Here is a 21,700-nt window from a genome sequence, read left to right as displayed (position 1 = left end):
CAACGTCGCTCTTATCCATTATTATTCTCTTTCTCTTTCTCTTTCATTAAGAAATGTAATGTAACTCTTGCCTAAAGTCTGCCACCAATAATGGATATTGGACCCATGAAACATTTTAATTTCAATTATTTTATTAGTAGGTTACATTATTACATTTTATTTATTTTTTGCTTGTAATTGAAAGTCTTTAATAAAATAATTGAAATTAAAATGTTTTAGTTTTATCTATGTTAACCCTGAGTGAAACGTTGCTTTCAAAAGGCAGTGTTTCTTACATGACACTGATTCTTTGTTTGTTTGTTTCGTAATTCGTATTCGTATTCGGTCTTCCTTTCTTTCTCCAACCAACTTTCTCTTCTCCTATTCCTTCCTTTCCAATTGTTCCTTTTTCTTTTTCTTTCATAAAAGTTACTATTATATCCTCCCTTTCTGCTTTCTTTCGCTCACAAGACAAAGTTGAACGAAATGAAGTCTTTCGGTTCTGTAACTGTAAGCTTCCTCTCTTACCACTCATGTCATGTCATCAAACATGCTTGCTAGAATGAATCCGTCAACTTTAAACTTCTTTTTCATTTCCGACAAGTTATTGCCTTTCTCTTCTTCGTTTTTCTTTATGCTGATTTTCACCCAGATACCTACTCTTTTTTCGATTTCCAGTTGATAATTATGTTGAGAACTGAGAACTGAGATTCATCTTTGCTTTGCTTTACTTTTTATTCTTCTTATGTTGCTTGCAGCATGACCAAAATTAACTAAACTTTAATTAAATTTTGTGATTTCTTTGCTCTGTTGACCGAGTAATTATAGAGTGACTACACAGGATGGGATTATCTGATAATAACCATTCTTAGAAGTCGTTTTTAGTTTATTGAACTGTAATGATTTCCCCATTTGTCTTTGCAAACCAGGGTTTTGTCTTGCCAGACCCAAAGAATAGGTTGCTCCTTTGGAGTGTCCTCATCTTGGTTTCATTGATTTCTGGTGCTTATTTCGTTGGTAATGCATTCTTTGCAAAGGAATACAAACAAGTATGTATTTAGTATTTTTATCCCCATCAACTTTTAGTTTAAATTACTACTTAGAAAATTAGGAATTTTGTTATCATGTTGCTACTACAATGTTTACTTCTTTAAAAGAAATATATCTCTGGGAATTTAGAAAGGTATAATGTTTCAAACTGTTGCCCGCATTCACACTTTATGACTACTATTTCTGACATAAAAATTGCCCAACAGAGAGCTTGTGGGAAAGAGCTTGCAAAGAGTGTTGGTAGCACTCATCTTTTAGGCTTTGATAGTTTTTACCTTTTGTTAAATTTTAGTTAATCATTTTCTTTTCTGCATTTGAAATTTGAGTTTTGATTACTTGAAAATATACTTTTGGGTATTAATTATATATGCAGAGATTAGCACGATGGGGGCTAATTCATACAATGCCACATTCAAAATTTAATGCGTGCAAGGTTTGTTATTTTGGGGAAATTTTATTTTTTATATAGCTTGTATATTATACCACTTTGGATCTATGTCTAATTCTCTTCCTCTTTCTATTTCCCTAGAGACAATGCTTGCCTTTTGGAAGTGAGGCATTGCCTGAAGGAATTATTGCTAGAACATCTAACTTGGAAATGCGGCCCTTATGGGACTCTGGTAAAGATAATGTATGTGAAATGTGTGCTTAATTCTACCCATTCATTTATTGTATAGAAATCACTTAAGATTCTTATAGTGTTAATCTTAAGCTTCACAAAATAAAGTGTTGCTAATCAACTGTGCAATTCTACCCATCTGTGAAATAATTTGTTTCTACTAAAGATGGTTAGTTGGAGTTTGATCTTGAACCAGCAAACTGATATGTTCAATTAATATTTTAACCTCATATTTTGACTTCTATTGTATTTATATTAATAATATAAAAATTGGTGTATGGTCATGTCGGAATATGATTAATAAATAGCTTCATAAGTTGATTTTGGCACTTGATTTTGCATTAAGTAAAGGATATTAAAGCTGGAGGTTCATATGTTTTTATGCCAACTTACTTCTTGGTGCTTCTTTATTTTCTAGAATGTGTTACTTATAATGGTGAATATTACACTCATTTAATTACTTTGTTTTATAAAAAAATGCGCATTCCCTTTCAGGGAGAATGGAAGTCTGCACGATCATGAGGTTGCTGAAAAAATGATGATTTGTGTTAGATTACATATTATTCTCTTATTTATGATTAGATAATAATTAGGGATTTAGTTCTTATTACCCTCATTATTAGTCTAATCGTAATCAATACTGATTCTATTTGCTCATCTAAATAAAGGCTTAGTGTGGTCATCCAAGACATACAAAGTTCTGTACAAATCCTATAACTTGCACGTTGTGAACAATTATATTTGTTTTGTAAATTGGCAGATTGTGCAGATCAGACTACTGGATAACAATGACTTGCTACATTAGGTGGAATAGTTTGTTATTTGCTAATGCTATAAAAAATATATATCTTGCTCTCAGAAAATGTTTATGTATAAGATTATGAGTAGCATGATGAAGTCAAAAGAAAGGAACATTGTACTGAAGCTATATTACTGGTATCTATATGGTATGAGTACTAGTTTATGGGTCCTTCTTTCACTTAAATGGTGCTCAATCTTCCTATTTTTATCCGATGTGAGACTTTATCAAACACTTGTAGTCCAACACAACGAATGAACAATAAAGACTCAAACGAAAAAGACAACACATTGTTGTATTCGAGAGACCCTGCACTCTGTCATTGTCCTCTGCTTATTCCCTGCCTCTCTCTTCTCTCGATCCCGTCTATAGGCATACAAGTCAAGTTTCCCTCTTGATTCCCTTGATTGCCTTTCATGCAATCAGCTACATTAAGCATTTGATTCTCTTTGATTGCCTCTCTTTGTTCTTTCCTAATATAAATAAACTTCAGTAATATGTGGTTGCCTAACAAAGACCCACTGATTAAAAGGGTCTGGCTTTGGAAATAAGAGGAATACTAGGGGATTAGGACCCGATTCTGTTAATGACATAATAACTTCTTGTATTCATTATTCAGTAATTAAAGGGAATAAGGGGAGTTAGTTGGAATCAGTTGAGGGTTGTGAGAAGGAAGTTGGCCTTGGAAGGGAGAGAATCAGGTCTCTTGAATACCTGGGCGTTAGAGAGGGAGAGAGTCCCCATTGTATCATTCAGGATCTCTGGTTTTGCATCACACTGATACTGATCAGAGTGATTTCTGTCATAAATATCTGTTGTTCTACCTATTTCTGATCTAGATCTATCACTATATATTAGTTAAAATCCTGCTAATTTTATAGGTTGGTTATATCTACTTTATTAATTTTCTTTCTATGCATCACTTTTCATTTTTTTTTTGGTACAGAGAATTTTAAAACGCCCATTGAACTTGTTGGCTATGGCAGTAGGACTTAAGCAGAAAGAAATAGTCAACAAAATTGTTGAAAAGGTGATTATTGCTTCACTTATACAATTTGGCTTTGATCTAAAACTCATTATACCTGCTGACTCATATTGCTGATGGCAGTTCTTGTCAAGTGGTTTTGTTGTGATGCTTTTTCATTATGATGGTTTTGTGGATGGATGGAAGAGTTTAGCCTGGAGCAGTTGTGCCATACATGTATCTGCTATCAATCAAACAAAATGGTATAATCAGCTCAAGTGAATTTGTTTTCCCTAATTTTAGTAACCTATTCTGAAGATTAAACTCATGGATAATTATAATTGAGTGAAATAGTGCTATATGATGGCATAGGTGGTTTGCAAAGCGGTTTTTGCATCCAGACATAGTTGCTGAATACAATTATATATTTCTTTGGGATGAGGATCTTCTTGTTGATAATTTTGACCCAAAAAGGTAAGCCTTCTATGGGAGACTAGGATGATACTAAATTTAGAGGTCTTAGTTGACTATATTAGATGAAAAGGGGTATATTCTTTTTTTGTTTATGGGTGATTAATTTATGCCTCATGTATGACTTGTTGAATATTTGGTAGGTATTTATCTATTGTTAAAGAAGAAGGACTTGAGATATCACAGCCAGCTCTGGATCCTACCAAATCTGAAGTACATCATCCACTGACAGTCCATAAAGCAGTATCAAAAGTGCACAGGTTGACCTTATTTCCCCAACCTTTTTCAATAAACAGTGTTCCAGTGGTAAATTTATACCTTTATTAAAATACAGCCAACATGGTACTCTATTAATGAACTAGAATATTGCATAGTTTCTTGTCATTTTGTGGCTTATATTTCAGATGTATGTGCATACTCGGAAACACAGCATCTCTGTAAAGTGTACTTCTGTGGAAAAAATTTACCTAACAAAAACTTACCCTTGTTATTTATGTTGCCGATATTGATGGACAAATTTGTCCTTATATAGGGGACCTTTGGAAGAACTTATTTTCTTATGACCTTCCTATAATCCCCCCCAAAGCTTATTTCAACTAAATTCATAAAAAAACTCAAAATAAACTTTTTAAAGCTTATTTCAGTAAATTTCATAATTGAGCTTGTGAATAAGTTCTCATTTCAAAAACTTATTGGATATATACTTAATTGAGTTGTTTACATATACACACTCCTAATTGAGTTCGTACCTTCAATTATTACAATATAACCAACATGATACTCTGCAGGTTATATTTCACAATATAGTGAGGAAAAAGTTACTGCACAAAATTTAGCCTTATATATATTGTCAATTTATGTGTACTAAAATTGTCTGTATTTAATTGAATACACACCGGTAATGTGCTTGTCTCATAAATTCAATTGATTTACAGTTCCCTTAAATAATATTTCACCCGAGGTTGTATTCCCATGCCTAGATGCTAGTGGAGATTTTCTATTAAATAGTTTTTTTCCTCAAAAAATTGCTAATATTATTTTTGCTATTTATACAGAAGGTATTATAAATTAAAAGGTAGTGGAAGGTGTGATGACAAAAGCACTGCTCCTCCTTGCATTGGGTAAAAACAGTTGAACACCGTGTGTTTTGTATTATTTTCTTTCCAGCTGTTAATTTGTGCTGATTATTTGTGCTATTAAATGGGATTCATAATTTTAATATGGAAAGAGTTTGTTTTGCAGTTGGGTGGAAATGATGGCACCAGTGTTTTCTAAGAAGTCTTGGCAATGTGTATGGCATTTGATCCAGGTATGGATACTAAAACTATGTAAATTTGGTATTGAATCATATTGTGAAAATTATGAAGACCTATTTCTGCTTGGGAACATTATATGACATCATTGCAGATTTTTTTTATTATTTATGAAAATCATGAATAACTATTTCTGCTTGAGAACATTATGTAACATGATATCACAGATTTTTTAATTATTTTTAGAAATTTCCAACTTTTTATGATTGAATCATGTGGGAAAATAGCTGACCAAGTCTCTCAAGTAGAGCTGTTAAAATTATGTATTTTAGAAAAAAAAAACATTCTTTGGTAGATTAGGATAAATGAATGTTTTTTTTTTCTCTGCATAAAAAAAATGAATGGTTTTTTCTAAGGTAAAACTTGTCATGCTAGGTTTGTAACCGCCTAAGGTTCTAATTCCTGTTATTCATCTTCTTCCTGACTCAGTTTCTGGTATGATCTGGACCTGAGAATTGTATTCATAAATTTAAGTTTGACATTACTCTCAGTTTATTGATCGGAAAAATATATAGTTACAGAGAAATTTCTATTGTTCATACAACATTACTAGTATTGTCAAATGTCAACCATATGGTGTGATGCAGTTTCACTTTCATATATAGTTGGAACTTGGATATTCATTGCTATTATTTTGTTTGGTATGGTTTGTTCAATTTTTGAATTCAGCATGGTTTCTTTTGTGGTCATATGTTCATATTCATGTAATCATCTTTCTATCTACAGAATGACTTAATCCATGCATGGGGCCTGGATAGGCAGCTTGGCTATTGTGCACAGGTAACTTGCATGCACCACAACAGCCTATTCATTTTTTTACCAAATCCTTCCAATGTGGTTGTTATTCATCTCTTGACAATATTTCAGGGAGATCGAATGAGAAATGTTGGTGTGGTTGATTCTGAGTACATAGTTCATCTGGGTCTGCCTACTCTTGGGGGCTCAAATGGCAATGAGGCAAGTGATTTTCATTTCTACATGCAGTGAAACTAGTGGATAATAGTTGCATAAAGATTTGTTATGTTTGTAGTAATCCACTGCTACCAACTTTAAAATGCTTGAATTAAACCTAATTGTTTTGCAGGTTCAGGTAAATATAACTATGTTTTGATTATACTATAGTCTAAGTATTAATAAGGGTTTTGTGATTTGTCCTTTGCGTTGCAGGCGCCATCAGACTCCCCAGGAGATAATAGAGCTAAAGTAAGTAAACATAGGATAATGTAGATTTATGCACCTTTAGTTCCAATTCTCGCCCTTATTTGACAAAGGAATATACTACACGCAGGTTAGGATGCAGTCATACATTGAAATGCAGGTTTTTGGTAAAAGGTGGAAAGATGCAGCAGAGAAAGACAAATGTTGGATTGATCCGTATGAACAGGCAAACAAGACAAGCCATTAGTGTATTTTGTGAGGCTTTAAGTGATCAAAATCCAAGTACAGTGTCCATGTTCATAATCAGCTTTTGTTTTCTAGTCTTCGTTAGAGCTTTTGATTTGATATCTCAGGTGTGGGATCTCGTAAGAGTTTGCAGGAACATTGCTTCCTTTACCATTATTTTACTTTCGTTTTGTCATCAAGCCATTCATTTCCTTAAATATTGGTGTACATAGGGTGGTATAGAGTTGTTTATATGGCAGCAGAAAAATGTGTGGCATAGATTTTTTTTTTCATCCGTGAAGTCAATGTAAAGCGGTTGCTTGTATGAAATAATCTATAATTTTCTCGGATCCAATTAGCTTTACACCTTATTCTTGGTATATCCTTGTCTTCGGTTTTCGGATACAATTTTCGAATTGATCTTTACTTTTTTTTGGACAATACATTTTCTCGACTGAATATTTTTGTGCCTTGTGAATCTTGGTTGCAGCACAAGATAAAAAATTAAAATTGGCTGTTAGAGGAATGACATTGCTGTATTGAGCATTATTAACTAGTTGTTACACGGAGATATAAGGTGTGTTGAAAATTTGTGGGTTTGATTTTCTTTCTATTAACAAAATTTAACATTTATCGATTAAAAAAAAGCTATATATATATATATATATATATATATATATATATATATATATATATATATATATATATATATATATATATAATATGACACTCTTAAATAGTAAAAGGATTAAAATCCAAAACGTCTTGTTAGAATGAGGGCCTCCAGCTGAATTTTTAACTCCACTAACAGTCTTGGCATTAGTTGCTGTTTAGGACTTAGGTTAATTATTTGGTGAACTTAAAAATAATTAGAAAGAGAGATGATGCTGAAATGTGACGATGAAAGTGTTGGAAATGTGAAAGGGTTAAGTAGGGTTTAATATCGCATTGGAGTGGGAGCAGGGAAACACAACGCAATCTTCACTCTTGGGTTTAGCGGAGCAAGATGTCAGTTTACCGGCTGCTTCTCCGGCGCGTGGCCGTAGCCCGCCCCATGTTCTCTCTGACCCAAACCCGTTCCTACGCCTTCTCATCCGCCGAAGAAGCCGCGGCCGAGCGGCGGCGACGGAAGCGGCGTCTGCGCATCGAGCCTCCCCTGAACGCGATTCGACCTCCGCCGCAGCAGGGCCCTCCGCGCGACCCGAACGCCCCTCGACTCCCGGACTCGACCTCGGCGTTGGTGGGGCCTCGGCTGAGCCTCCACAACCGCGTGCAGTCCCTGATCCGCGCCGGCGACCTGGAGGCGGCGTCCGCCATCGCCCGGCACTCGGTGTTCTCAGTGACACGGCCGACCGTGTTCACCTGCAACGCCATCATCGCCGCCATGTACCGTTCAGGGCGCTACGAGGAGGCCATTGCGCTCTTCCACTTTTTCTTCAAGCAGTCGAACATCGTCCCGAACATCGTGTCCTACAACAACGTGATCAACACCCACTGCGACCAGGGCCGAGTGGACGTGGCCCTTGAGGTGTATCGGCACGTGGTCGCCAACGCCCCCTTCAGCCCCTCCCCCGTCACCTATCGCCATCTCACCAAAGGTTTGATCCATTCTGAGCGCATTTCGGAAGCCCTGGACCTCTTGCGCGAGATGCTCTCTAAGGGCCACGGTGCTGATTCCCTCGTTTACAACAATCTCATTTCTGGCTTTCTCCATTTGGACAATTTCGACAAGGCCATCGAACTCTTCGACGAGCTCAAGGAGCGTTGCCTCGTCTATGATGGCGTTGTCAATGCCACTTTTATGGAATGGTTCTTCAGCAAGGGCAGGGACAAGGATGCCATGGACTCCTACAGGTCCTTGTTGGACCGCCAGTTTCGGATGACCCCTGCCACCTGCAATGTCCTGTTGGAGGCCTTGCTTAACCATTCCAAGACCTCTGAGGCTTGGTCTCTTTTTGATAACATGTTGGACAATCACACCCCTCCCAATTTCCAGGCTGTTAACTCTGACTCCTTTAATATTATGGTCAATCACTGCTTCAAGCTTGGAAACTTTGAGCTTGCCCTTTCTACTTTTAAGAAGGTTGGATCCAAGCCTAACTCTAAGCCCTTTGCCATGGATGTTGCCGGCTACAACAATATCATTGCTAGGTTTTGTGAGAATGCGATGCTGTCCCAAGCCGAGACCTTGTTCGAAGAACTCTGCTCTAAATCTTTGAGCCCCGATGTGCCCACTCATAGGACCTTGATTGAAGTCTACTTGAGAATGGACAGGATCGATGATGCTCTCAGGATTTTCCACAGAATGGTTGATTCTGGTCTCAGGGTGGTTGCTACCTTTGGTAACACCGTGTTTCATGAATTGATTAAGAATGGTAAAGCCATTGACTGTGCTCAAATTTTGAGTAAAATGGGAGAAAAGGATCCCAAACCTGACCCCACTTGCTATGAGGTTGTAATCAAGGGACTCTGTGCTGATGGCTTGTTGGACAAAAGCCGAGAGCTGCTGGATGAGGTTATGAGGTATGGTGTTGGGGTCACTTCTTCCTTGCGGGAATTTGTGACTGAGGTTTTCAAGAAAGCCGGGAGGGGTGACGAGATTGAGAGGCTGCTAGATATGAACAGATTTGCATACACTCCTCGTCCATCCCCACCAAGACCTGCTTACTGTCCACCGCTGGTCAGGTCCCCCTCGCAAATGGCAGCAGGGGCAGCACATAGCCCACCTTCTGGGTTTCCAACACGAATGGCAGCACAGCAGCATCCAACACCTCCTCCTCAAATGACAGGAGCACGTTATCCACCTTCTCAAATGGCTGGAGCAGCACATAATCCACCTTCTGGTGCTCCACATCAAGTGTTTGAGCATCAACGCCCGCCACTGCCTTCTCAAATGACAGGAATGCATCAACCTTCATGGGGATTATCTCCTCCAATGACTGGACCTCATCCTGGATCGTCACCTAATACAGGACAGCCTTACCACCCTAATGCATCTGAACATCATCCTCACGTGAGCAGGGTAGCCCCGCAAATGACAGCGCAGCATTATACACCATCTGGACCTTCACCTCAAATGGCAGGACATCAGCCTTATGGAACACCACGTGGGCCCCAACAATGGGCAGAACGACAGTATCCGCCATCAGGGTTGTCTCCTCCAATGGCAGGACAACATCATCCACTAGCTGGACCAACTCCTCCAATGTCAGGATGGTCTATTCCTTCGAATGGAGCATCAGCTAAAATGTCACCGCCATATCATATATCTGCAGGACCATCTTCTCAGGTGACTGGACCATATCACCCATCATCATCAACCCCTCCTCACTTTGAGGAATCTCATCAACAGCAATCAGAAGTCCCTGAACAGGTAGCAGCTTAATTTTTGGGCTTCAAGTCAATTCTTAATGTTACTGGTTCTCTTTTGAATTCAGAGAAGAGTTGCTCTATGATTGCGATACCCTGAGTGTCTCGTGAACACCAATTTCTGCCGTTTGGAATCAACTAGGTATTTGTGAGTTTATAGATGAAGATGGAAGAATCTACATTGACATGTTAGTCCGTAACATGTAATGCAGGTCTTGTATGACATGTCATTTTAATTTATTTTTATAAATCAACCTCTAATATCAGTCATGGATATTTATATTTTTTGTACTGCCATTGATATTCTTCCACATATTACCTTCAAAGAAATGTTAAGTTTTTGGCCTTTAAGAGCCTATATTTAGATTATCTACTGGATATTACTTTTGAGCTGTATTTGGAAAAAAAGAGTTTGAAGGAGGTAGTGTATATTTTTTTTAGAATTTGAATTTTAAATTGACCAGCAATCGACATTTCGTAAGAATTTGGAATCATTATAACAAGGTGGAATTTTAAAATACTGTGCCCTCTCCCTCTGTTGCTCTCATTGCTTCAATCAGTGACACCTTCTGTAGGAACGATGACATTTTTTTCACAGGCTCATAAAAAATGCCGTTGATACCGCTGTTTTATTTTGTCTCATTAGACCTTGTTTTTTCTAAGTTTAGACTAATTGAACTGAATCCATTATTGTAGATAGAGAAGTTTCATTACTCAATAGAGAACTAACTATGAATTTGTGAGGCTCAAAACCCACTGTAAAGCTTTGGCGCAGATCCTATGCACATTGATTTTAAAATGCATGTAGCACATATGTTTACCCTATAGCATAAGGATATGGATGTGTATGTGTGGTAGGTATATGCCTGTATGGATATGTATAATGTCTGGGAATGGGAAAAGGCAGATTTTTTCAAAAAGTTGAAATTGTACTTAAAATGAATATTGCTTTACCTTTGGATTTGATCGTAACCCTCTATTTGATCTCATTGTTATTTTTATTTTTATAATTTTTGGCTCTGTTTGGAAGTCCTAGGCACAAGCGTTTGGTTTTGCTCATGGTACACTATATGACAACTGTCAATCCCCTGCTGCCTGCACTTGAGGAAGTGAAAATATAGTCCTTTTCCCTAATATTTATTTCGTGACTGTTGGGAAACGCAAAACCATTTTGATCTAAAGAAAATGGGGCATTTTCAACTTCAGACATGCAAGCCCAAAAGAGGAAAGCTGGATGATAGAAAGAGGAAATAGTTACCTCCATGGACTTTCAGACTATGGGGGAAATATTATAAAATTATATTAACCATCAAACTTCAATTAGTATTTCCATGACAGCACATGCACTTTGTAATTCATTTTTGGTACTTGTGGGTCTGTAGTATGTACGAAATTGGCATTACAATTATTATTTTTATCAGTTTTGTACTTGCTTTAAAGCGAGAGTTAGAACTTAAAATAGGTGTTTTTGTGACAATCCAGTGTACAGATTGGACTAGAGATTCTTTTTATGATTAAAAGATGGTCCTTGCCGAGTGTCTTTTTATCTAAGTCTACCTTAATTTATAAGCTCTTATTGTCTGTCTGTCTAATTAATTTCTTTAACTAATATTTGTTTCTCTTCTCATGTTGACATGATTGCAATTCTGCCTTTCTTGATTCTTGAAAAATGATGAATGATTTTAACCACGTGTAACTGCTAGTTAATAATGCTCAATACACCAATGTCATTTCTCTAACAGCCATTTTTTATTTTATCTTGTGATGCATCCACGATTCACAAGGCACAAAAATAATCATTCAAAGAAATGTGTTGTCCAAAAAAAGTAAAAGATCAACTGAATGTTGTATCCGATAACAGCAGACAGATATACCAAGAATAAGGTGTAGAGCTAATTGGAGCCGAGAAAATTTTAGATTGATTCATACAAGCAACCGATTTACATTGACCTTCACGGATGAAAAAAATCTATGCCTCGCATTTTTCTGCTGCCATATAAACAACTCTATACCACCCTATGTACACCAATATTTAAGGAAATGAATAGCTTGATGACAAACCGAAAGTAAAATGATGGTAAAGGAAGCAATGTTCTGCAAACACTTACGAGTTCCCACACCTGAGATATCAAATCAAAAGCACTAAGACTACAAACCAAAATCGGATGCCATGTGACATGTGTCAATCAGAAACGCTGATTATGAACATGGACACTGTACTTGGATTTTGATCAGTTAAAGCCTCACAAAATACACTAATGACTCGTCTTGTTTGCCTGTTCATGTGAATCAATCCAACATTTGTCTCCCTGCTGCATCTTTCCACCTTTTACCGAAAACCTGCATTCCAATGTATGACTGCATACTTGACTGCATGGTAGTATATTGCTTTGTCAAATAAGGTTGAGAATTGGAGCTAAAGGTGCATAAATCTACATTATCCTATGTTACTTACTTTAGCTCTATTATCTCCTGGGGAGTCTGATTGCACCTGCAACCCAAAGGACAAAACCCTTTATTAATAATTAGACTCTGTAAAATCAAAACACAGTTATATTTACCTGGACCTGCAAACAAATGAGATTTAATTCAAACATTTTAAAGTTGATAGTAGTGCATTACTACAAGCATAACAAATCTTTATGCGACCATTATCTTCAAGTTACACTGCATGTAGAAATGAAAATCACTTGCCTCGTTGCCAATTGAGTCCCCAAGAGGACCCAGATGAACTATGTACTCAGAATAAACCACACCAATATTTCTCATGCAATCACCCTGAAATATTGTCGAGAGATGAATAACAACCACATTGGAAGGATTTGGTAAAAAATGAATAGGTTCTTGTGGTGCAAGCAAGTTACCTGTGCACAATAGCCAAGCTGCCTGTCCTGTCCCAGGCATGGATTAAGTCATTTTGTAGACCGAAAGATTATTACATGAATATGAATACATAATCACAAAAGAAGAAATCATGCTGAATTCTGTTGAGATTCAAATCTGATTTATATCTTTCTGTTATTATCAAATTTGTTTATATCTTTCCGTTATTATCATTCTTGTTTAGTTACTATTTTTATTTGTATCAGTTTTGATATCAGATTATCTCATCCCTATAATCAAGGGATTGAGTAATTATTCGATTCTAACTTCATCATTATAAATAATATGGCTGCGATATCTCACTTGCCTCTTCTATAACAATAGATAAATACCTACCAAATAATCAACAGGTCATACACGAGGCATAAACTAATCGCCATAAACAAAAAAAGAAAAAGAATTTGCCACTTTTCATCTAATATAGTCAACTTAGACCTCTAAATTTATCCAAGTCTCCCTGAGAAATTTTATAAAATAAAAAAATAAAAAAGAAAAAAAGGCTTACCTTTTGGTGTCAATATTATCAACAAGAACAAGGAGGTCCTCATCCCAAAGAAATACGTAAATGTATTCAGCAACTATGTCTGGATGCAAAAACCGTTTCACAAACCACCTATGCCATCATATAGCACTATTTCACTCAATAATTATTCACGAATTTAATCTTCAGAATAGGTTATGAAATTTTTGTCTCAAAATTATCAACAAGAAGGTCCTCATCCCAAAGAAATACATAAATGTATTCAGCAACTATGTCTGGATGCAAAAACCGCTTCGCAAACCACCTATGCCATCATATAGCACTATTTCACTCGGTAGTTATCCATGAATTTAATCTTCAGAATAGGTTACTAAAATTAAGGAAAACAAATTCACTCAATAGATTATACCATTTTGTTTGATTGATAGCAGATACAAGTACGACACAACTACTCCAAGCTGAACTCTTCCATCCATCCACAAAACCATCATGGTGAAAAAGAATCACAACAAAGTCACTTGACAAGAACCACCATCAGCAATATGAGTCAGCAGATATAGTGAGTATTAGATCAAAGCCAAATTGTATCAGTGAATAAATAATCACCTTTTCAACAATTTTGTCGACAATTTCTTTCTGCTTAAGTCCTACTGTCATAGCCAACAAGTTCAATGGGCGCTTTAAAATACTCTGTAGCCCAAAAATAAAAATTGAAAAAGTGATGCATAGAAATAAAATTAATAAAGTAGACATAATCAACCTATAAAATTAGCAGGATTTTTACTAATAGATCCAGATCAGAAATAGGTAGAGCAACAGATATTTATTACAGAAACCACTCTGATCAGTATCAGTATGATGCAAAACCAGAGATCCCAAATGACATGATGTTCTAACTCCCAGGTATTCAAGAGCTCTCCCTTCCAAGGCCAACTTCCTTCTCGCAACCCTCAACTGACTCAAACGAACTCCCCTTATTCCCTTTAATTACTGATTGATTGAAGAATACAAGCAGTTCTTCTGTCATTAACAGAATTGGGTCCTAATCCCCTAGTATTCCTCTTATTTCCTAAGCTAGACCCTTTTAATCAGTGGATCTTTGTTAAGCAACCATATGTTACTAAAGTTTATTTATATTAGGAAAGAACAAAGAGAGGCAATCAAAGAGAGCCAAATGCTTAATGTAAATGATCACATGAAAGGCAATCAAGGGAATCAAGAGGGAAACTTGACTTGTATGCCTATAAGACAGGGGATTGAGTGAAGAGAGAGGCAGGGAATAAGTAGAGGACAGTGACATAGAGTGCAGGGTCTCTTGAATACCATGTGTTGTCTTTTTTCGTTTCAGTCTTTATTGTTCATTCATTGTAATTCTACCCACCAGTAGTCATACCATATAGATATTAGATACCAGTAATATAGCCACAATACTATGCTCCTTTCTTTTGAATTCATCATGCTACTCATAATCTTATACATAAACATTTTCTGAGAGCAAGATTTATGTTTTTTTAAGGCATAAGAAAATAACAAACTATTCCACCTAACGTAGCAAGTTACTGTTATCCTCTAGTCTGATCTGCACAATCTGGCAATTTACAAAACAAATACAATTGTTCACAACATGCAAGTCATCATTTTCTTTCAGCAACACCTCATCATTGTGCACACTACCATTCTCCCAGAACGGGAAAGCACATTTTAAAAATAAAAATAATTGTACAGTTGATTAGCAACATTTTATTTTGTGATGCATAAGATTAACACTATAAGAGTCTTAAGTGAATTTCTATAGAATAAGTGAAGGAGTAGAATTAAGCACACATTTCACATACATTATCTTTACCAGAGTCCCATAAGGGCTGCATTTCCAAGTTAGATATTCTAGCAATAATTCCTTCAGGCACTGCCTCACTTCCAATGCTCAAATGTACAAATACCATCCGGCAGCTTACACTTACCATCTGGCAGCTTACACTTACCACCCAGTTCAAGATTCCACTACGAATCTTCGATGAAATATGCAGACCCATGAAACCCCACTGGCAAATCTTCCATGAAACCCACCAGCAAATCTTTGACCACAACGTGTCTACACCTCTAACACATCTGACCACTTCCTTCAACGGCCCACACACCCAACATCATCACAAACACCATCAATTTCCAGTACCATCAATTCAACAAAACCCCCCCACCACCCAACAAGAAGGCAAAGAAAACATGCAATAGAGAAGTTCAGAGAAGAAGAGAGAACACTTGATAATTGACTGAATCTGAATTGAAATTTTAAAATGATTCTTCTTCGATACTCATCCTCAGTCTAGGTGAGTCTCTGCTCCATACAGCATCATGCCATTTCCAATGAATAGAAAAAGGCACAATTGAGAAACACTGAATGAATGAATAGTGACCCATAGTGTTGAAAAACATATTCAATTGTATTGTTTATTGATATTGATATGCTATTCTCTAGCAGAGAACACAAAAATCTCTAACAACATCTGTACAGATGTTACAATGCAAAATGATTTTGTAGTGAAGTTGTTAAATTCTCTACCAAAATGTAGAGACCGAAAAAATAAGTAAAAAAAATCAAGTCTCCTAGTTGTACACTAAAAAAAAAAAAAAAAATAGTTCAAAAGTTCATGACTTCTGAAGAAAGGTTAAGCAAGGGCTCGAGTGCACTTGGATCAAACTTGCGAGCAAAGAGGTAGCAAATGGACGTCATCTCTGAATTATATGGACAAAGGGAACCATTGTTCCTAATAGACTGTAAAAAAGCAGCAGTTATATTAGCTCTCCCAAAGGTTGCAGGATGAGGGCCCAGCATTGACCAGTCAACCCAAGTGACAGTTCTGTTAGAATTAAGCGAACCATGGAACATGTGGAGGAAGGTAGGGATGTAATGTTCATCAGGGTAGCAAGCAGGCTTACAGTATTTGCGGAAAAGGGAGTAATATTTGGTGTCGGAGACAATATAAACAGCGAGAGAACGGTTGAGTTCAAACCACTGAGAGCCCTTGCGCCAGTGTCGAAGATGAATATGAGGAAGCATGTGGCGACTGTAGCGACCGCGGCCATAACGAGTAGGTTCATCATAAGATTCAACAAAGCTGAGGGAGGAATGAGTGAGATAACGGTAAACAGTAGGGAAGTCGTAGACAGGGATGCAAGTCTCGGAGAGGAGAAGAAAGCGTTCATTGGAGAAGTCGAGAAGGGCATTGGCTAAAAGGCGCCTCTCGGCATCGGCGAGGGTAAAGGTACCCCAAGAAACATCCTGGCTAGGGATGTTGCGGAGGTAGAAAGGGGAAGAGTGGGAGATGTTGAGAGTGTAGCGGGGAGGGGCATGGATGTAGATGCTGAAGAGAGAGGAGTGGCCGTGGAAGAAACGCTCCCAGAGGGGCAACATGGGAAGGGGACCCCTGGTGAGGAACATGAAGGCCACCTTGGGGACTCTGGCGTAAGGGTACGATTCTTTCTTCGGCATAAGAGAAGCCCTCCAGAACAGTTCCTCGTCGGAAAACCTGTGGGACAGGTTAAGGGGATGAAGGAAGCTCTCAAGCTCATCATTCTCAGATGGAGATGGAACGTTACGCACTGATATGTACTGGTACGGCTGCGATATCAAATTCTGGCTATTGATGTGAGAGCTTGTTGTCAGACCAATCACCACTCCTCCCGCAAACACCACCAGAAATGTTACGAGTTGGGCCAATCTCAGAAGCCCAGCGTGCTTCTCTCCTCCTGATCCTCGATCTTGATCTTGATCTTTCTCCCTCCGACCCATGGCATCCAATCCAACTCTCTCTCTCTTTCTGTTTTCCAACACCGCCGCAGATCAATTTCCACATTCCACAGACGCCTCTCCCGATCGCCTACATCTCTTCTCTTTTTCTTTTTCATTCCCCCTTCCTTTTCTCGCTTTTCTTCAACCGTGCGATCTGCCACCTCGACCCTAGCCCCTATTCCTCAATTTCATTTAATAATAATATTCTACACCTTTTCTTACATTTTCATTCTATTTATAATCCTTATATATTTTTAAGGAGCTAATAAACAATTTAGTTCCTGAGATTGTAACCAGTTTATATATTCGTTTCTGACTTAAATTTTAATTCAAAATAGTCTCTAACTTTACATTATTTTTGCAAAATAGTCTTTGTCGTTAATTTTCAGGTGATCGTGTTAGTGAGGTGCATAGGTAGCAATTCAGTGTCACGTAGATGGTCCATTGTGGCATTGAGGTGGTCTGCATTTATAAATCTTCTCTCACGCAAGGTTGCTTCTTCTTCTTCCCTAAATAAAGTAGGGCTTACGAAGCTATTGGTTTCTCACGCTGAGTCGCTTCTTCTTCTCCTTTGACGCTCACTCGCTGCTGCTTATTCACTTGATTTCTCCATGTCAGCAAGTGGCAGTTGTTGTGCATTTTCTGGTAGTTTCATTCGACAATGCCACCATGAAAGACGTGCAGCTATTCGAACTGCAAGAACAAGGAGGAACCCAGAAAGGTTATTCTATACTTGTGCATTGCCCCAAACAAACTCAGATAACTGTCAATTTTTTCAATGAGTTGAAGAAGAAAACCAACTTTCTAATTCGTTTTTTGTCTCAAGAGAAGTAATGGTAGTGGCTGATTTGAGGCTACAAATTGAAGCTTTGCAAAAGAAAATGAGAAATTTAACAAATATTGTGTTGTTAGGTTTTTCATTTTTAATTGTAATGTTAGTTTTAGGGAGAATGTATTTTAGGCAAAATGTGTAATAGCATCTTTTGATATTGTAATTGTTGTTTTGCTGAAGAATTTGTAGTAGGAAGTAATTTGTTGCTACTGTCAATTACCCATTTCAATTAAATATAATTTGTTAGTGAAATTTGTTGCTGAAATTTGCATTTATTAAATATAATTTGTTGTTGTATAGCTTTTTGAAGTTATTGAAGTAGCACTAAACTAGGTGGTCCTACTCCAACTCCAAATCCAACACAGTGTATAATTTATAAAAGAAAGAGAAGAAACATGACATTAAATCAATTTCACATAATGTTTGACAACCCAAAGCATGATAGTTAGAAGCAATTGTTCAGCAAGCCATAATGTTTACATCATTTCACATACCAGTAAAGCTTTCAAAATATACAACTACACATCCTAATATCAAAATGCAACAAAAAATGGGTCTTCAGTTTTCTTCATCAGCAACCTTCAAAATGCAACAAAGAATGGGTCTTCAGTTTTCTTTATACTGCATCATCTTTATCAGCAACCTTCCTTTGTTTGTCTCTTGTTATGGTTAGCTTATTCCTTGCTATTGGTGGAACAATAGTGACAGGGACCTACATGCAAATGCCAAACATCAATAATTGTAATATATAAAAATGGAGTGCTGCAACAAATTAGGTTGAGATAAAAATACTTTGTTGTGACAAATATTTACCATCAACTCCATGTCACTATCTTGTGACAAATGAGGTTGAGATAAATTAATCTCCACAGGATCTTGTTGAACATGAGCAGCAGCTTCTTCAGCCTCATTCAAAGCTTATTCATCTTAAGATAGTAGGTGGTCATCCTCATTTGAAGTTGGTGGTGCAACATATTTCTTTGGCATAATAGGAACTCCAATATTTTTTACAGCTTCTGATGTTATGATTTGTTTGGCCACACCTTCCACATGTAAAGTCAGCCAATTTCCTCTTTAGCCTATGTCCTGTGACATTGTCCTCATCTACAGATCTACTTCTATTTTTCTTAGGCCTTCCTCTTTGGACCCTTTTATGTGGTGGGAACAGGATGTGTATACTGTGTCTGGCCAAATATTGTGGTCCTTGGACTGGTTCAATAAAATGTTGGTATGTCTTGTTATAAGCCTCTATTGACAACCACTCATGACATTCCACCCATTCTGTATGTAATCCCCAAGATCTTCATGCAACAAAGTTAAAAACCATTTACAATTGTCTTTGTTCTCAATGTCCACCACAGCATAAACAATAACAAAGATGTGATTATTGCCATCAACCCCAACAACAGAGAGCAAGTTTCCTCCAAATGCACTCTTTAGGAAACATCCATCTAGACCTATGAATGGTCTACATCCAGCAACAAACCCCTTCTTACAGCCAGCAAGACAAATATATAGCCTCTGAAATTGTGGTGGACCTTCTGGACTTGGCACTGTGTTGATCTTAACTATTGATTCAGGATTGTCCTCAACAACTCATGTGCATAATCAAATACTTTGGCATATTGTTTCCTCCCATTCCCTTCCACTAGTTGCCTTGCTTCTTTTATGGCTCTCCACATCTTTGTAACTTCAATGTGCACTCCAAACTCTTACTTGAAATAATCCAAAGCTTCAACACATTTAAGGGTTGGCTGCATTCTGAGTTTGCCCTCAAGTTGACTCACCACCCACTGTCTATTTGCTTGTTTGTTGTTCACTTCTTTGCAGCAATTATGATTATGCTTAAATGACTTTATCTGAAAAGAGTTTCTAACTTCATTCTTTGCACAGTAGATCTCCCAATCACAAGATGCCTTCTTGCATTTTGCTCTAGCCCTCTGTTTATCATTCTTCTTCCACTTGAACAACTCCTTGCACGTCAATATGCTATACTCCCTCAAGGCAGATTTAAATTCATCCAGAGTACCAAACTTCATCCCTAATTCCTACTTCTGTTCACCAACCCCAGTACTTTGATTATATTGAGGTTAAACTTCAACATCCTCATCTTCATCATCACTACTAATGAGGATTTTAATAAGCTCCTCTGAATGATAACCATCTGTCTCAACTTCAACTTCAACTTCATTCATTATACAAGAGAAATTTGTAAACCACTCATCACTGTCAACTTCCTTTTCCTCCTCACTACCACCAACATCTCTCTCTTCACCATCACCATCTCTCTGCTCTCTAGCACCAACATGCTCACCAGCACCAACCTCTCTCTCCACCACCAAAATCTGCAATAGTGGTGATCAAGTAAAAATTAATCATATTAATTAATTATGGTAATCATGTTGGACCAAGTACACATGAATTAAAACCTACCTTCCTCATGGCCAGCAACAGGTACATCATCTAAGTTATCCTCATTCTCAACAGCTTCTGGAATTGAATCACATTCCAAGTACAACATCTGTGGGACTTCTTCTAAAATTGGATATCTACTTCATGATGAAAATAAACATTTATCTCGTTCTCATTTTCAAAAGCATCCCTAACTAAGTGTAATATATCTCCATCAGTTGTATAACTCCTTAACCCATGATTAAAATCTAAGTCTTTATCAATCAACCAAAAACAATCTCCTATATTGTTATACTTCTTACAAGCTTTCACCAGATCATATAAGATAAATGCATTCAGGCAATCTGCAGATATATCCTCCCAGACGTCAAATTCTCCGCCTATATATTCAACCTTTCCATCACTGGCACGTGGAGTGAATCTTCCTCCATGGTGCAGTATTAAAGTTATATTGTCATTCATTCTACATAATCCGAAACCACAAACATTGTCATATATTAGGAAATAAAAAACCTAACTCAAACTCAAACATAGGCACATCACACAACAACATGCAATGTCATCTATAAAAATAGAGCATCATAAACGAAAATAATAAAGGACCATAAACCTCCATTCGAAGCGCGAAGACAATGCAAATGAAAACCCTTGAACATATAAAACCCCAAATGAATCCACCAAAACAATGCAAACGAAATGAACACAGAAAAACCACCAACCTGACTGCTAAGCGTGAAGACTCACAATCATCGACAAATGAAATGCAGTGGAGGCAAGAGCAAACTGCAAACAATTAAAAAAATCCTACAAGCAGTAAGACAATGAAAGGGAAAATGTGTTTACTTCATTTTTTATTTCTTTTTAACCTAATTTTTCAATTCAGTCCTCGCCACATGGGATTGCTGACTTGGACTCAAACTTGCCACATTGGGATGCTTACTTGGACTGAGGTTTGTCAAATAGACATTTAACTAACAAAGGAAATTAGATTTTAACAGCAGGGACTTATTTGCATAACGGAGGTAAAGTTAGGGACTATTTTAAATTAAAATTTAAGTCATGCAAACTGGTTACGATCTCAGGGACTAAATTGTCTATTCGCTCTATTTTTAAGTTTAAAAACTCACTTATTCTTGATGAGAAAATAGGTAAGCCTGAATACAAGCTATCCATGAATGAAAACTCACTTGATGAGAAAAGCTTGAATACCTATTTTTGGGTAGAGAGTATAACCTGAGCCCTGATGAATGCCTCATGTGAGAAAATGCTATCTAGCAAAGATTTTTTATATTGTCGGTTAATTATTAATCCTTGAATGTTATAGTAATTTTGTTGATTTTTATAATGATTATGTT

The 21,700-nt window shown here is 37.1% G+C and overlaps 4 protein-coding genes across 6 annotated transcripts; 2 read left to right on the top strand and 2 right to left on the bottom strand.

Annotated features, from left to right (window-relative positions):
* Nucleotides 1-222: 222 nt before the first annotated feature.
* Nucleotides 223-6,958, top strand: LOC100526994 (uncharacterized). 2 transcript variants are annotated; one of them, XM_006592586.3, is made up of 14 exons: nucleotides 223-489; nucleotides 909-1,028; nucleotides 1,403-1,462; nucleotides 1,559-1,660; nucleotides 3,394-3,477; nucleotides 3,556-3,674; nucleotides 3,784-3,885; nucleotides 4,026-4,142; nucleotides 4,938-5,003; nucleotides 5,125-5,191; nucleotides 5,922-5,975; nucleotides 6,063-6,152; nucleotides 6,363-6,398; nucleotides 6,484-6,958. In XM_006592586.3, exons 1-14 carry the CDS (start codon nucleotides 466-468, stop codon nucleotides 6,598-6,600), a joined length of 1,158 nt encoding a protein of 385 aa, XP_006592649.1. In that variant the 5' UTR covers nucleotides 223-465; the 3' UTR covers nucleotides 6,601-6,958. The 2 variants fall into 2 exon arrangements, with proteins under 2 accessions (XP_006592649.1, XP_006592650.1); XM_006592587.3 differs by lacking the exon at nucleotides 909-1,028 and having other exon boundaries at nucleotides 288-489.
* A 393-nt stretch (nucleotides 6,959-7,351) lies between these two features.
* Nucleotides 7,352-11,482, top strand: LOC100802924 (pentatricopeptide repeat-containing protein At1g10270). Its single transcript, XM_006592585.4, has 2 exons — nucleotides 7,352-9,951; nucleotides 10,978-11,482. The coding sequence occupies exons 1-2, from the start codon at nucleotides 7,585-7,587 to the stop codon at nucleotides 10,981-10,983; spliced, it is 2,373 nt and encodes a 790-aa protein (XP_006592648.1). The 5' UTR covers nucleotides 7,352-7,584; the 3' UTR covers nucleotides 10,984-11,482.
* A 336-nt stretch (nucleotides 11,483-11,818) lies between these two features.
* On the bottom strand, nucleotides 11,819-15,581 carry LOC100802405 (uncharacterized). Of its 2 annotated transcripts, none has more exons than XM_041007154.1 (8): nucleotides 15,147-15,581; nucleotides 13,918-14,001; nucleotides 13,721-13,776; nucleotides 13,336-13,443; nucleotides 12,812-12,833; nucleotides 12,642-12,725; nucleotides 12,403-12,438; nucleotides 11,819-12,317 (listed from the first exon to the last, which is right to left on the bottom strand). In XM_041007154.1, the coding sequence occupies exons 1-8, from the start codon at nucleotides 15,342-15,344 to the stop codon at nucleotides 12,237-12,239; spliced, it is 669 nt and encodes a 222-aa protein (XP_040863088.1). In that variant the 5' UTR covers nucleotides 15,345-15,581; the 3' UTR covers nucleotides 11,819-12,236. The 2 variants fall into 2 exon arrangements, with proteins under 2 accessions (XP_040863088.1, XP_040863089.1); XM_041007155.1 differs by having other exon boundaries at nucleotides 11,819-12,287.
* A 156-nt stretch (nucleotides 15,582-15,737) lies between these two features.
* On the bottom strand, nucleotides 15,738-17,174 carry LOC114818277 (putative core-2/I-branching enzyme). Its single transcript, NM_001317537.2, has one exon. It carries the CDS (start codon nucleotides 17,099-17,101, stop codon nucleotides 15,950-15,952), a length of 1,152 nt encoding a protein of 383 aa, NP_001304466.2. The 5' UTR covers nucleotides 17,102-17,174; the 3' UTR covers nucleotides 15,738-15,949.
* Between the last annotated feature and the right edge of the window lie 4,526 nt (nucleotides 17,175-21,700).

This window comes from Glycine max, chromosome 12, assembly GCF_000004515.6.
Source record: "Glycine max cultivar Williams 82 chromosome 12, Glycine_max_v4.0, whole genome shotgun sequence".
In the NCBI taxonomy this organism is placed as follows: Eukaryota; Viridiplantae; Streptophyta; class Magnoliopsida; order Fabales; family Fabaceae; genus Glycine; species Glycine max.
The sequence above is the reverse complement of the archived record's forward strand: the minus strand, read 5'-3'. Positions and strand labels throughout refer to the sequence as shown.

Coding starts and splice junctions, on each gene's coding strand:
- LOC114818277 (NM_001317537.2), bottom strand. CDS start 17,101: ATGGGTCGGAGGGAGAAAGATCAAGATCAAGATCGAGGATCAGGAGGA.
- LOC100802924 (XM_006592585.4), top strand. CDS start 7,585: ATGTCAGTTTACCGGCTGCTTCTCCGGCGCGTGGCCGTAGCCCGCCCC.
- LOC100526994 (XM_006592586.3), top strand. CDS start 466: ATGAAGTCTTTCGGTTCTGTAACT. Junction 1,029..1,402: donor TTGCAAAGGAATACAAACAA/GTATGTATTTAG, acceptor TTATATATGCAG/AGATTAGCACGATGGGGGCT. Junction 6,399..6,483: donor CAGGAGATAATAGAGCTAAA/GTAAGTAAACAT, acceptor TACTACACGCAG/GTTAGGATGCAGTCATACAT.
- LOC100802405 (XM_041007154.1), bottom strand. CDS start 15,344: ATGGGTCTGCATATTTCATCGAAGATTCGTAGTGGAATCTTGAACTGG. Junction 14,002..15,146: donor GGGACTCTGGTAAAGATAAT/GTATGTGAAATG, acceptor TTTGGGCTACAG/AGTATTTTAAAGCGCCCATT. Junction 12,439..12,641: donor GGGACTCAATTGGCAACGAG/GCAAGTGATTTT, acceptor TTTGGGTTGCAG/GTGCAATCAGACTCCCCAGG.